The sequence below is a fragment of the Coprinopsis cinerea genome (assembly GCF_000182895.1).
Source record: "Coprinopsis cinerea okayama7#130 chromosome 5 map unlocalized cont3.5, whole genome shotgun sequence".
NCBI lineage: Eukaryota > Fungi > Basidiomycota > Agaricomycetes > Agaricales > Psathyrellaceae > Coprinopsis > Coprinopsis cinerea.
In genome coordinates, this window is record NW_003307540.1 from 1,088,095 (window position 1) to 1,100,693 (window position 12,599).

The 12,599-nt window shown below is 50.8% G+C and overlaps 4 protein-coding genes across 4 annotated transcripts; 2 read left to right on the plus strand and 2 right to left on the minus strand.

The window, feature by feature from the left end:
- Window positions 1–266: 266 nt before the first annotated feature.
- CC1G_00090 (aspartyl-tRNA synthetase) lies at window positions 267–3,759 on the minus strand (the record flags this gene model as incomplete). The annotated part of the gene is made up of 11 exons (XM_001836902.2): window positions 267–698; window positions 891–975; window positions 1,111–1,221; window positions 1,402–1,580; window positions 1,738–1,798; window positions 1,894–2,067; window positions 2,129–2,263; window positions 2,434–2,903; window positions 2,967–3,087; window positions 3,151–3,484; window positions 3,539–3,759. 11 exons carry the CDS (start codon window positions 3,757–3,759, stop codon window positions 526–528), a joined length of 2,064 nt encoding a protein of 687 aa, XP_001836954.2. The 3' UTR covers window positions 267–525.
- A 174-nt stretch (window positions 3,760–3,933) lies between these two features.
- Window positions 3,934–4,967, plus strand: CC1G_00091 (hypothetical protein; the record flags this gene model as incomplete). The annotated part of the gene is made up of 2 exons (XM_001836903.1): window positions 3,934–4,722; window positions 4,776–4,967. The coding sequence occupies 2 exons, from the start codon at window positions 3,934–3,936 to the stop codon at window positions 4,965–4,967; spliced, it is 981 nt and encodes a 326-aa protein (XP_001836955.1).
- Window positions 4,968–9,211: 4,244 nt separating this feature from the next.
- Window positions 9,212–11,066, plus strand: CC1G_00092 (RNA polymerase III subunit Rpc34; the record flags this gene model as incomplete). The annotated part of the gene is made up of 7 exons (XM_001836904.2): window positions 9,212–9,335; window positions 9,430–9,584; window positions 9,639–9,703; window positions 9,756–9,868; window positions 9,929–10,072; window positions 10,133–10,318; window positions 10,368–11,066. The coding sequence occupies exons 1-7, from the start codon at window positions 9,261–9,263 to the stop codon at window positions 11,064–11,066; spliced, it is 1,437 nt and encodes a 478-aa protein (XP_001836956.2). The 5' UTR covers window positions 9,212–9,260.
- Window positions 11,067–11,329: 263 nt separating this feature from the next.
- CC1G_00093 (hypothetical protein) lies at window positions 11,330–12,435 on the minus strand (the record flags this gene model as incomplete). Its single annotated transcript, XM_001836905.2, has 4 exons — window positions 11,330–11,989; window positions 12,078–12,178; window positions 12,243–12,324; window positions 12,388–12,435. 4 exons carry the CDS (start codon window positions 12,433–12,435, stop codon window positions 11,330–11,332), a joined length of 891 nt encoding a protein of 296 aa, XP_001836957.2.
- Between the last annotated feature and the right edge of the window lie 164 nt (window positions 12,436–12,599).

The following is a 12,599-nucleotide window of genomic DNA, read 5'->3' on the forward strand; positions in this document are numbered from 1 at the left end:
GCATGTATGTTTGCTGTTTAGTTAGGTTTAGCTGCATCTTTTTCTTTTTTGTTTGCTTTATCTAGTTGCATTAGCACGATGTACACGGACAATATAGTTAGGTCTCCTGACCTAGCACAAACACACATGGGACTCTCTTTCTCTCTTGTCAATGTTCTCTTCCCTTTTCCCTCTAGGAGTGGTTCCGGATCTCCGTTGAATTATGCCATTATTTATTAGTCAATATCACTAGGTAGTTTAGTTGTTGTTTCCGAGTAAGGAGTAGGGGTGGATCTTCTACTGTCTATGTATATTCATGCTGTCCCTCTTTCCAATCAGAACCGCCGGTCAGTAAGTGGCAAGTATGTACGCAAAATCAGTAACACCCGTTCTAGAACTCTACAGCCACCCCGAGTCTATGTCATTTCCCATATACACCTCCATTCCGACTGTGTACAATATGCACCCTGCCGTGCCCTGTCAGTCAGAAACGACCAGGTGCGACCGTGCTCCCCTGCCGCCTGACCCTCTCCGAAGCGCAAGACCTTATTTTGATTCCTCGTTAGAGGCAAGTCGGATCCCATACTGTCCAAGCACCTCTCCATCCACCGGTGCAGGGCTCCTAAACATAGGATCCTTCCCTCCGCTTGATTTCGGGAAGGCGATCACGTCGCGGATAGACTGGGTCTTACAGAGCATAGCCATCAAACGATCAAAGCCTGTGTGTGAAATAGATGTGAAGAGGGAGGGGGGAAGGGGCGGAAGATGGAAGGTCGGGACCGCCAGTAAGCGAGTTGTAGAGGCCATCAGAAAAGGCAGAGAAAATGGGGGACAGAAATTGAGAAGCAAAGGTCGCGGAGTCAGCGGGAGTGGCTGGGTGATTAGATGAGTAGGGGCGACAGGGTACATACCTAGTGCGATGCCGCCATGAGGCGGAGCGCCACATCTAAGGGCGTGCAGGAGATGATTAAATGGGGCTTTCTCTTGATCGCTCAACTGATTCGAGTGGAAGACAGGGGTGGAGTAAACAGGCGAGGGCGTATGCGAGGCGAAGCAGTCCCGCGAAATTGGAATGCAATCGAGTCCCGGATAAGCAACGACATAATCCCAAACGAGAGCAGGAAAACGTACCTGTAACACCTGAGTGAAGATGTAGTCTTGCATGGTCGCATCGTGGATTCGAACTGAACCTCCGCCGATTTCCACACCATTCAATACGAGGTCATAGTGCTGGCCACGAACCTGGAAGACGTATCATGAGTAAAACGATACATTCATTGTCAATACGCAGCAAGGGAACCGGCAAGGGAAAAGTATGTGGCTCCATTGCAATGTATTGATAGATATTTCCGCGTAGGTTGCGGTCATTGGAGTTCTAATAGAACGAGGCAGGAGTGAAGGTGAAGAAAACGAGATACGCACGTGTTCGATATCACCCTTGTACAGCGCGTCGATATCTTGCCACATGGGGGCAGTAAAAGGATGGTGAGAACTACTCCACCGACCATGGGCTAAGAATTCCTTGTCCGAATCGTCGTGCGTGAACAGGGGAAATTCGGTTATCCAGAGAAAGTGAGGTTCCTCCGTCACCGTAACATCGCCTGATTTGGGTTATGTGTGTGGTGTGTCAAAGATCCGTGTGCCCAGTTTACGGTGACAATAAATCACGAAATAGGGTCGACGAAGACAGATGTTCGAAGAAGAATAGAAGCAGGATCAATTTAGCAATTGGAAGTATTCGAGCAACAGTGTGCATACCTCTCTTCTGAGCGGTTTCGAATATCCCGAGACGGGTTCTGCCCAGCGCGGTGGAACCACCCTGCAGACAGAAAAAAGACGTGTTAGATTGTTTTCATTTCCTCGATTTTGATAGCATCGGCCGAAATGAAGGGAGAAGAGCCCTTTTATCCTTACCTTCGGCAAACGCGATCGGTGAGAGAGGTAAACATGATCGCCTGGTTGCAATTGCAGTGCTTCATTTAGGATCTTTTGGGCGCCCTCTGGCAAGTCAGCATCGTAAATTGCGCGAGCAACTTTACTCTTCAAGAGCCAGTTATCCACGCTGGATTTGGTAAGAATCCAGCGTTCCTGTGATTAGATATGTTTCAGAGAAAGATGGCCCATGAGCCGCGGGTTGGGAAAGACGTACAGCTTCGGGGTGTTCCAAAGTCCGCGAGGCAGCGATATATTCCGGTTCGCGAGATTTGCGGACAACGATGCACTCGAGTATGTCGTCCCCCGCCGGTGTGGGAGTCCCTGACAAGAGATCGCTGAGGTTGACAATCTAAAAGGGTTAGAGGGATGGCACGATTAATTCCTCGAGTCAAACAAGGAAAGAAATGAGATGGGCCGCGTACCTCTAGTCCGAAACGAGTATCAGGTTTATCTGAGCCAAACTTGGATGGGGTTGTCAGACGAATTATTGTTTGAACGATAAGCTCCAGAGCTACTCACACGTTCCATAGCTTCACGGTATGTCATGACTTTGAACCTTGGAGATAATTGAACGCCTTCCACGTCTTGCCAGATTTTCCGAATTAAGTCCTCAATAACGTCGCGTACCTCATGCCCCCCTATGTTCCAGGCTTGATCCTGTTCGGCGGAGGGGTGTGTGGGAGGCGAATTGGGATTACCCCAAGAGACGAAAGCCATTTCAAGGTCGACCTGAGTGAATTCAGGCTGTCGGTCTTTACGTCCATCTTCATCGCGGAAGCACTTGGCGATCTGGAAATATTTGTCGACTCCGCCCGAACATATTAACAATTGTTTTGGCTGCTGCGGGGACTGTTGAAGGGCGTAAAATAGCGGGTCTGACTCGCGTGGTGAGGCATCAGAATGATTTGATTGGCGCGTTGGGACGAGGAACTCTCTCGCGCCCTCTGGTGATGATCGCAACAGGACAGGCGTCTCGACTTCGGTGAATCCTGAAAAATTCCCAAAACTCGGTTTCGGCTCAAGGTTTGATTCCGTGTTCCAAATTGGCGTACCTTGGTCGTGGAGGGTGGATCGGATAATATGAGCTACTTTGCTTCGTTTCTTGATGTTGGAAGAGAGGGCGGTGCGTCGAAGGTCTAAAAAGCGGTATCGAGCCCTGAGGTCTTCACTTGGCTGTAGAATGTGCAGTTTAGAGGGCGCCGAGGAGTGATGATATATGAGGTAAAAAATACACACTAGGTTGTGAACGTTTGAGGGGACAAACGGCAGAGACGCCGCTGGGTTCAGAAGAGTGACTTGGTCGACCTCTACATCAATATCCCCTGCAGGGCCCTTGAGAGGGCACAAACGGACGATCAAAACGTGTCGGGAGAGAGAAAGTGGGTGTTCACGAACAGGACGACGTGCTGTCTCCGGACGAAGAGCGACTGTGCCTTGTATAAGAACGGCAGACTCGACTGAGATAGAAGAGAGGGTGTTGGATGCGGAGGGGTTAGAAGAGTGATTGACTGTGAGCTGGGTAGTGCCCTCCGAGTCCTTGAGCGGGTAAAAGGACACAGCCTTTCCTTTTCTTGAAATAGAGCGTTTGTGAACGCGTCTTGTTATGAAACGATGTGATAATTACCGTTCTGGCAGGAGCCAGCCCGCGAGAACTACTTTGGAACCAGCGTCTTGCGCTGACAAGGAGCCACATGAGTGCGTTCGCCTCGGAAACGGTGCTGGGGGGTTGTTCAGACAATAGTTGGAGAGAATTTGTAGCAAAGGCTGACCTGAATGTGCCTCTGTGTGGAGAGAGCGAACGGGAATTATTCGGAGGGCACATGGGCGTCTGAGAGGGGAGAGCATTGTGAATCTGGGTGAACGAGGAGAAAGGCCAAATTGGGAAGACCCTGAGAAGAAAAAGTCTTAGCGATTTGGATCTTGGATCGTAGAGTGATGCCCGTCTCGAGTTGAAAAGCCCCGGGGGCAGGTTTGTATAAAGGACAGGCGGATATTCTGGAAAGCTCATTGACGACGACAATGCTCTCGACTCTTCCCTTTGAACTCTTGCACGCAATTGCTGACTCGGTCGACGACAGACGCGACCTGGTCGCTCTCGCTCGCTGCTGCTCAATCCTCAACGCAGTCGCAAACCGTGTCCTCTACAGACACATATCCCTCACCGCAAACAAAAACCCTCTCGCAGTGGCCAACGTCCTCGAGCAGAATCCACACCTCGCACGCCATGTCCGTTCCTTCGCCATCGTCGTCCCACCCACCTTCTCTCCACCCACACACGCTTACTCCTCTCTCGCGAATGCACTCGCACACATGCTCAATATCGAGTCTCTAAAATTGACGCTCGACCCAGCCCTCAGCTGGGTCCTGCCAACCGCACCCAACCTCGCCTTCCCCCGTCTGCGCGATTTCACCTCCCTCTTCCCACTCGATCACAATACATCTGCCTTCCTCGCAAAAACACCAGCCCTGCTCAGCCTCGAGCTCAACCACGACCTCACTCCAGCCTCCTCCCCAGCGCCTCTGCCCGCCTCCTCCCTGCCCCGGCTCCAATCCTTTGCCGGCTCTTCTCAAGCAGCCCAGGCTATCGTCCCAGGACGCCCAGTCTCATCTATATCCATGCACTCGGGAGACCTAACAGAGTTTGTCCTTCACTCGCTCGCAAAATCCACCGCTGCAGTATCCTTCCTCGACGCAACCACCGCGTCTCTCCCTCTTCCTCTGCTCGAGACCATGGCCATCGCCATCCCCGAGCTCCAAGAACTCCGTTTGGCGACGACATACAATCTGTGGGATGAATGGTTCAATACAGTGAGTCTATTTGACAGTTCTCCCACTTTCCATACTCATATCTTCTCCCTTAGCCTTTCATTCAAAACATCAAAAACGCTCTCATCAGCATGGACAACCTCAAGACGGCAGAGGTGTCGGGTATGCTCTGGAGATGGCTGAACAAGGAGGGCCGCGTACTCGCCAATGAACCTCAGCTACCAGCCTCCAACGACGACGACGACTTGGGCAGCAATGATTCCGATTCCTCATATTTCATGGCCTAAATCCCCTTTGGCTCTCCATCGCCGTTGTTTGCGTTACCCCTCCCTAACGAACGTAACCTCCATAGAGCTTTCCTTTTTCCTTCGTGTTCGTTCTCCCGCACATCGCGTCTACGTACGTACTGACGGCACCCACTTGCACATATATCCAACCAACACAATATAGAGTTACCCTATAACCCCGCTAATAATTCTAATAACCGTGTCTGGCTAGTAACATTATTCCAGCTAATTTATAATAAATATCATGATCAATTCGCCATTCGGTTATGACACAGACAGGCACTTTTGGTGCTCTTCTGAATCAATTGCAGGCAATTGTATACAGATCCAACCTGCCATATATTCCCACTGCGAATTTCCCGAGTGACCGTCGTATGCATTTCCCCCTTCCTTCTGATCCTTCCTCCCCCCTTGTCCAATAGAATTCCAATCCCGTTCTCTCGGCCTGATTCACGTTAACATACCGTTACTGGTACCCATATCCATACCAGCCGAATCATGACTACGAACTTTCGCATCCATATCAAGAGAGATTCAAGAATCCAAAACTCCCTTTTCCTTTTTGCCCTTCACCCTGAACAGCAACCTCAGCACCGGCGGGAGCATTTACTACTCATATGGCTCGGTGTACCACTGCTGATTTCATGCGAACCTCTAAACTGGCAACATACTGGGCGTCTTGGCTTTCCTATCTTCCATGCATACCCAGCACTAACCGACCCTAACCGACACACCGTTACCCTCGTCCTTCGAAACTATCACTACGGAGTCTAAAATACACCGACCCTTTTTTTCGAGTTGGCACAGCCGGCTGCACAATCACACAGGACTCCCCTCTCTCTGGAATACATACAAGGGTGATCCTCGATCATCATCAAGTTATAAGTAGCTACTCGCCATCTGTTGGTTACCAGTCGAATACATAGTGATCACTGGAGGAAATTCATAACGGCGCTCGAGACTCGAGGCATTCCCTGATGCGCGTGAAATTCACTCAGACAATAACTAAGCACATGTCTTTAGACCTTCTCCAAAACTCCAGGCTCCTGCCATTGGCTTCTCCAGACGCGAAAGGGTATCCCATGTCCACGGTGTGCGGTGTGGGTGTGCCAATCCTGGATAATCACCCTCCAAAACCACCACAACCGTTCCTCACAGATCGCTAATCACTAGACGCGTCCAATCCAAATATATGGGCTCCTACACTACTTCAGTAGTTAACTCGAGACCCTATTCTCGACAGATGTAAAATTGGGGACTGCCCCAAACTGCACCCTTACCAATCTCATCCCATCGTGCCTCTAATAGAATCCTTCCGAACCTTCGACGTCGAGTGAAAAATGTCATTAAATTAAATCGTTCCCACTTCCTGCGACACCAGCACTGTCTGTCTGGCGTAAATTGATAAGATCCAAAACACGATCCACCTCTTGCCGGCGGTCTTGCAAGATGATCACGAACTCTTGTCTGCTAGAAGCCAGAAGTCAGGATCCCATGCTCGCAATGGCAAGACTTCAACTATAGGTCCCCTAATCGTAACTTCCTATAATGAACAATAATCGAATGGGATTGGGAAAGGGCCCTTGATTACACTCACCTCGTCACACATGTCACATCCCCCACTCTTGCTTCGAATCGCAAACCTTACCTGGACTTGGAGAACACGCGCATCCCACTAGTAGTGCCACTCTAGTGCCCGATCTGCATGTTCGAGATAAACAGCACGTGATCCTAGATAACTCCTCGCAGAAAGTTCAAAAATCAAGCAGATATCAGACCAGAACACGAAAGCGAATCTGCTACAAGATACGGAGGAGCATCGTGTAGCCTTTTCCAACCAATTCTACGCACCAGGAAGAAAATTTGAATGTCCCTCCCATGTAGCTGGCCTGTCATAGATCTCCAGCTCGTACAACAAGACCTTGTGCTTTCGGAGGTTCCGATCTCGCTTTGAGGGAGGTTGCGCCGCACCACACACTTGCGCAACATCGATAGACCGGTCCAAAGGCTTCTCGTATGTTCTTCGCCAGCCCAGAGTCCTCGATACACCCAGAGTTCCGCGTGAGGATCTGTTAACGTTCCAAAATAGTAGGCACCAGTGTAACAATAGTAGTGCCATGAACAGCGAGAACCTTTTCGACAATTGTCATTCTGGCTGAGCGTATGTGTAATCACCCTTGGGTAAGTTAGAGTTTGCCTTTTCCCAAAAGCAATACCAAATCAGTTGAGTTCGTATCTCCATGAAGGTGATGGAGGTGAGGGGTTACGAGTTCGTGTTGATCAGCAACATTGATGAGATAGGGGCAGGCGCTATATTCCTCCGATGGATGAGCAGCAAAAGCCTCCACCAACGCTCGGAGGAAATGGATCCATAAGTAATTATGGCGCGCTGTAACACGCACACGCTTTTGCATTCCTGGCCCTGAAACATTATGTTAACTTCCTCGCTCGCAATTGTCACTTAGAGAACTCGTGCGAGCAAAGCTGTAAAGCCTGGTGTGATGGTGGTGTCGTTTAGAGATATAGAACACACCCAGCCAACCAGAACTCTTCCCTCCTCACCTGAGGTAGTCTGAAAAAGAAAGTTGTAAGAACTTGCGCTATCGACGTCTCGGAGAAATAAAAATTAAAACACCCAAAAAATGAGTGCGTGCGAGTAGCAAGATCCACCCCCTAATGAACGTGGGTGCCGACGCAAACGGTCAGGCGGACGACGGGGTCACAGCTATGTGCGAAGTGTCTTGCTCGAGTACGATCCCTGAGCGTTTCGTCTCCCCGAAAACGTCAGCATCATACATACACAAACGCACAGCGGCGAAAGCAGACAGTACGTTACAATTTTGCACACCACCGTTCATCGGCCAACGCGCAAGTCGGTCCAAACCTGATCATGATGATGGCGTCCCCGCAGTGTTGCGCTCGTAGGAATGCAGTAATACCTGCCACAGAAAGTCCGAGTTGCAAGGAGTTCGGCGGGGATGCCAGCGTATGTCCTTGATTCAACGTTCTTTAACCAATGCCGGTTCAAACTTGGGAAATTCGATGCCCAAGCACGTCGCATCTGGTGGTGGGGTTTGCTGAACAGTCCGAGCGCACAAGCATTCGCTCCCTCCATGGAATGCGGCCTAACCAAAATCAATGCAGATGTTTTGTCAGTCTATGTCATTGTGGGAGCCAGGGAGTGTCAAAAGCCGAAATTCGCGTTCCACTCGCCTTTGTTCTCGTCGTCTACAAACCCGTCTCCGCGCTCCTGGCCCCACTGCAGGAAGCTGCAACCAGCGGGCTCCGAGAAAATGGAGATCGCCTCCAGCCATAGCCAGCGAATGGGTACTCCGTTCGCAGGGGCCCGATGGCGCCAGTAAATGATGAGATTAGGCAGAGTAAGGGCACGATTTCGACCAGACGCGTGTTCGATGGTGTCCACGCTGACGGGACCCACAGAGTCAGGGTAGCTTTGTAAAATCTACCAGACGAGATATACCCAAAGGGCCATCTCCTGGGATATTGAAAGCCACCGGCACACGGAGAATGGGATACACACTTCATGTCGGAGGTGGGGACCCTGTGTGAACATTGGTGCGCTCGTGGCCTCAGAGTGCGGCCACCGAGCCAGGGTTCGGAGTCAGATACGGAGGAGGTAGGAAGGGGTCTGGACCGCGAAAGACAGTTCCTAACCTGGGCGCCTCCAAGTAGGACATGAAATTGCGGCAATGTGTATGCGAGCCCGTAGGGATCGACGGGGAGAAGGAGGGAGCTTAACCCCGGCACCAGCTCAGTCGATGATCGATTCCTACACAGAGATGTTTTTCACCATCGTCGCAATATATTGGCGGAGTAGAGGGGTTCGTCCAGGGTATTGGGTCAGGTCGAGAAAACTGCTAGCCGGAACACGAGTCATCGGAGTCGAGTCGAGCCTATCCCTGACAGGAACCATTTGTGGAGGTGGCGGCCCCAGTTAATTGCAGCGCCTCCCGCTGTTTGTAAAGGCGGCCTTTGCGCTAAGCCGGCGCTTCCGCGTATCGAAAAGGGAGAGGACGAGAACATAGACATGGTTTGAGTTTAGGGTCAAACAGCGTTAAGCGATTGAGGGAAAGCGGCGATCTCGATCTTATCTCTCTTCAGCCCTCGTGACCTCCGGGAAGGAGATAAGATCCTCCGATTCGGATCAATCTGGAGTTGGACTGGCACCGGGACGATTTCGACGGGTTTCTTCACAGCTTATACTATCTACAGAACGCTGAGCCAGCCTACAGTTCCCCAAGTTCCGTGTGTTCCTTCAGGGAATAGGAAGCCATGAGTGGCACTAGGCGGCCTCCGAATGAACTGGAAAGTCGACTGCACCAGGCCGCTCTTGCCGCTCCAAAGCAGGTACAGTCGCATCTCCCTCCAAACTTGGGCTTTTTGCGTTATGAAAACACATTTCTCATCCACAGTTATATCTTCTTTTCTTATCTGATTGCAGGAAATAACTCCTAAGCAAGCAGAAGCCGTCGTTCCTGATCCCAGAGAGAGGCAAAATGCGCTGAATTTCTTGTTGGGCGTGGGTCTGTTCAAGTCATTGAAAGATCCGAAGGGAAACCTGCTTTTTCGAGCGGTGTCCAAGGGAGAGCTGGTTGCGTACGTTAGCTTTGTTGGCATCCGTGATCTCCGTGCACTCACTGCTGAGATTAGGACGAAAGATTTGTCTGGGGAAGAAAATTTGGTGTTGAGTCATATCAAGAACTCGGGCAACGAAGGTTCGTTGCGTATCCTCGCATTGTTCAAGGTGTTTATCAAAGCTGTTCACAGGAATATGGACAAAGCATTTGAAGGCCAAAACGAATCTTCACCAGACGATCATCGACCGCTGTCTGAAAACTCTTATTCAGAAACGTCTTATCAAACGAGTACCTTCGGTCCAAGTGTGTAATGTGACATCCTGGATATGGTTCTTCCTTTTCTCATTGCAATACGAATGTCAGCATCCAACCCGGAAGATCTACATGCTCGAAGGCCTGGAGCCTTCTATCGCATTGACAGGCGGTCCTTGGTACACCGACAACGAATTGGACACGGAGTTCATCCAACACCTGATGGACGCCTGCTACAAATTCATCAGCGATATCGTAAGTATCGTCATAGTCCCTGGCCTTATGTTCTCGCAATTCAATTACGTCTCGATGTAGAGCTTCCCAAAACGAAGAGACGCTCCTGAAGGTGCCCTGTTCCCTATCTCCAATGCACCGGACTACCCATCCGCTCAACATATCCGTAACTCGCTCCGGAAGGCCCGACTTACGGAAACCGATCTCAGCGTGGAACATGTCGAATCTTTGCTCAATGTTCTCGTGCTCGACGGGAAGATCGAAGCGGTAAGCCGGACTTGCCTTTGCTTTGCTCCACATCTGACCTGTCTTCAAGCTCCCCGCGTTTGGAACCAGTCTTTGGGACTCGGCTGCCATAAACGAGGAATCGGACGATGAAGATGACCGTTCCCGCAAAAAGCGTAAATATGGGTCTGATGACGAGCATGAACGAAAACGCTCAAAGCGGAAGCGGAGCAAACGTGCCTCATCATCCGACGACGAAAGTTTGGATGACCATCGTTCTTCGTCCAAGAAAAAGTCGTCCAAACGACATCGTTCTCCCGCGACTTCCAGCGACGCGGAATCCGAAGAGGACACTAAACGAAAGAAGCGAAAGAGCAAAAAGAGAAGGGACGGCGACTCGGATGATTCTGATAGCGAAGCGGAGTCGAGGCCTAGGAGCAAGAAGAAGAGGAAAAAGAGGTCGTCTAGGTCTTCTGATAGCGAGACCTCGTCAGAATCCGAGTCTGACCACCGGAGTCGAAAATCTTCCAAAAGGTCATCCAAGCGGTCGCCCTCCCCGTTCGACTACTCCGGATTCGATCAAGACACAGGCGGAGGTGGCCTTGTCTACAGAGCGCTGAAGGAATACACGTCCCAGCTCGGCTGGGCACAAGCCCCATGCGCATTATGTCCATCCTTCGATTTCTGCAAAGCAGAAGGACCAGTCAACCCTCAGGAATGCGACTATTACGACGAATGGCTGGCCGCTAAGCCGATGACAACCCTAACGGATTCGGGGATTGGTATATAGGGATCTTCGCACCGTGCCATACCAGCTGACCTCTCTTCCGGCGATCAAAGACAACTTACTGAATCACCAGAGAGTCCTTCCGAGCTCGCTTCCTAGTACGTACTTACCCCGCCCTTCTCAATCTATTGGTCGGTCCTCGGAAGGAAAGCAGCATTTCAACGGCGCTTGTAGTATTCAGTAGTCGTGACCAATCCAAGAGCGGCCCTGGCAATCAAACCTATTGGTTGGACTTCTTACATACACGCCCCCTCCTTCACCTACGCCTAACTCTCAAAGGAAGGTAATATGTCAACGGCTTTTTGCATGGTCGGCCCCGCCCCGCTCACAACAATTGACCAGTCCGAGAGCTCGGTTTGGTCGGCATGGTGGTGCCTCCGGTCGAGGACTTGGGCTTGATTACCTCCCACAAATTCAGCCACCACACCTTCGTACACGTCTTCGTCGTCCGGTATAGTAAACATTGTGAAGCGCCACCCCTTAGGGGCTTGGCCGTCGATCTTCACCTCTTTCTGGACCACATCGAATTCGACTCGAGAGAAATCAAAGCCTAGACCTAGCCCCAGTGCCTTGGTGTAGGCTTCTTTCAATGTCCACATCCAGAAGAAGCGATTTATCTTCTCTTGGAGAGAAACGTTCTCTTTCAACAGCCCCACCTCGAGACTTGTAAGCTGAGTTGCAGGATTTCGTGTTAGCTTGATTGATATCCCGAAAATGTGTGGAAGGAGTATTCCATCACTCGCCTGTTCTTCGAACGCTTCGACAAAAGAAGCGAAGGGCTCTCTTGATGGGATTTTGGTCTTCATCACATCGATACCAATGTTGAATGCCGGTGGGCCGTGTATCCCTGGGGCAAAGGCTACCGCAACTAGCGCGTTATCGTGTGTTACATTGAAACCAATCTTGCTATTAGGGTCTTGATTGGCCTATCCCAAAGTTTTTCGATACATTGGCGCGTGTTCGGCGAGAGTGATTCAGTGACTGTAACAGGTGGGGGGTGCTGAAACGACATACGATGTACGGCTTGCCTTCTGCCGTCTTGGTGAGCCGGATAGGATGGAATAGACCATGCTCTTGACAGTACATCCGGACGAGAAGCTCGCCTATAAGCGTCCCTAGAAGTGAGCAGCGAACGGCGCGTTATCGACGCGCAGCAGGGCATCTGAGGGCGGAACGCACGACATGCATCCTCCCTCCTGTAGTACCTCTTGATACGTGTCTGGCTCTCGGCGGTGACCTTCTCTAGTGCTTTAAGATATAGCTGCATAGTTCATGTTAGTTCGTTTTTTTTTCTTCAGCCGTCCGGCAGCGCCACCTCACGCACCTCTTCACCGACATCTTCAGGATGATACAGCACCGCGCGGACCTCCATCTATCAAAAAGGTTCGCTTGTATCCAAGGAGGAAGGGTCAATCCAGCGTTATCGACAGACAAACTACTGTCGCATGGAGCTATCCTGTTGCAGTAGGGGATCTATTTCCTTGGAGGAGATAGTGATAGTTCAAGCTCCGGAGTCCACTCAACGACGAGATGATC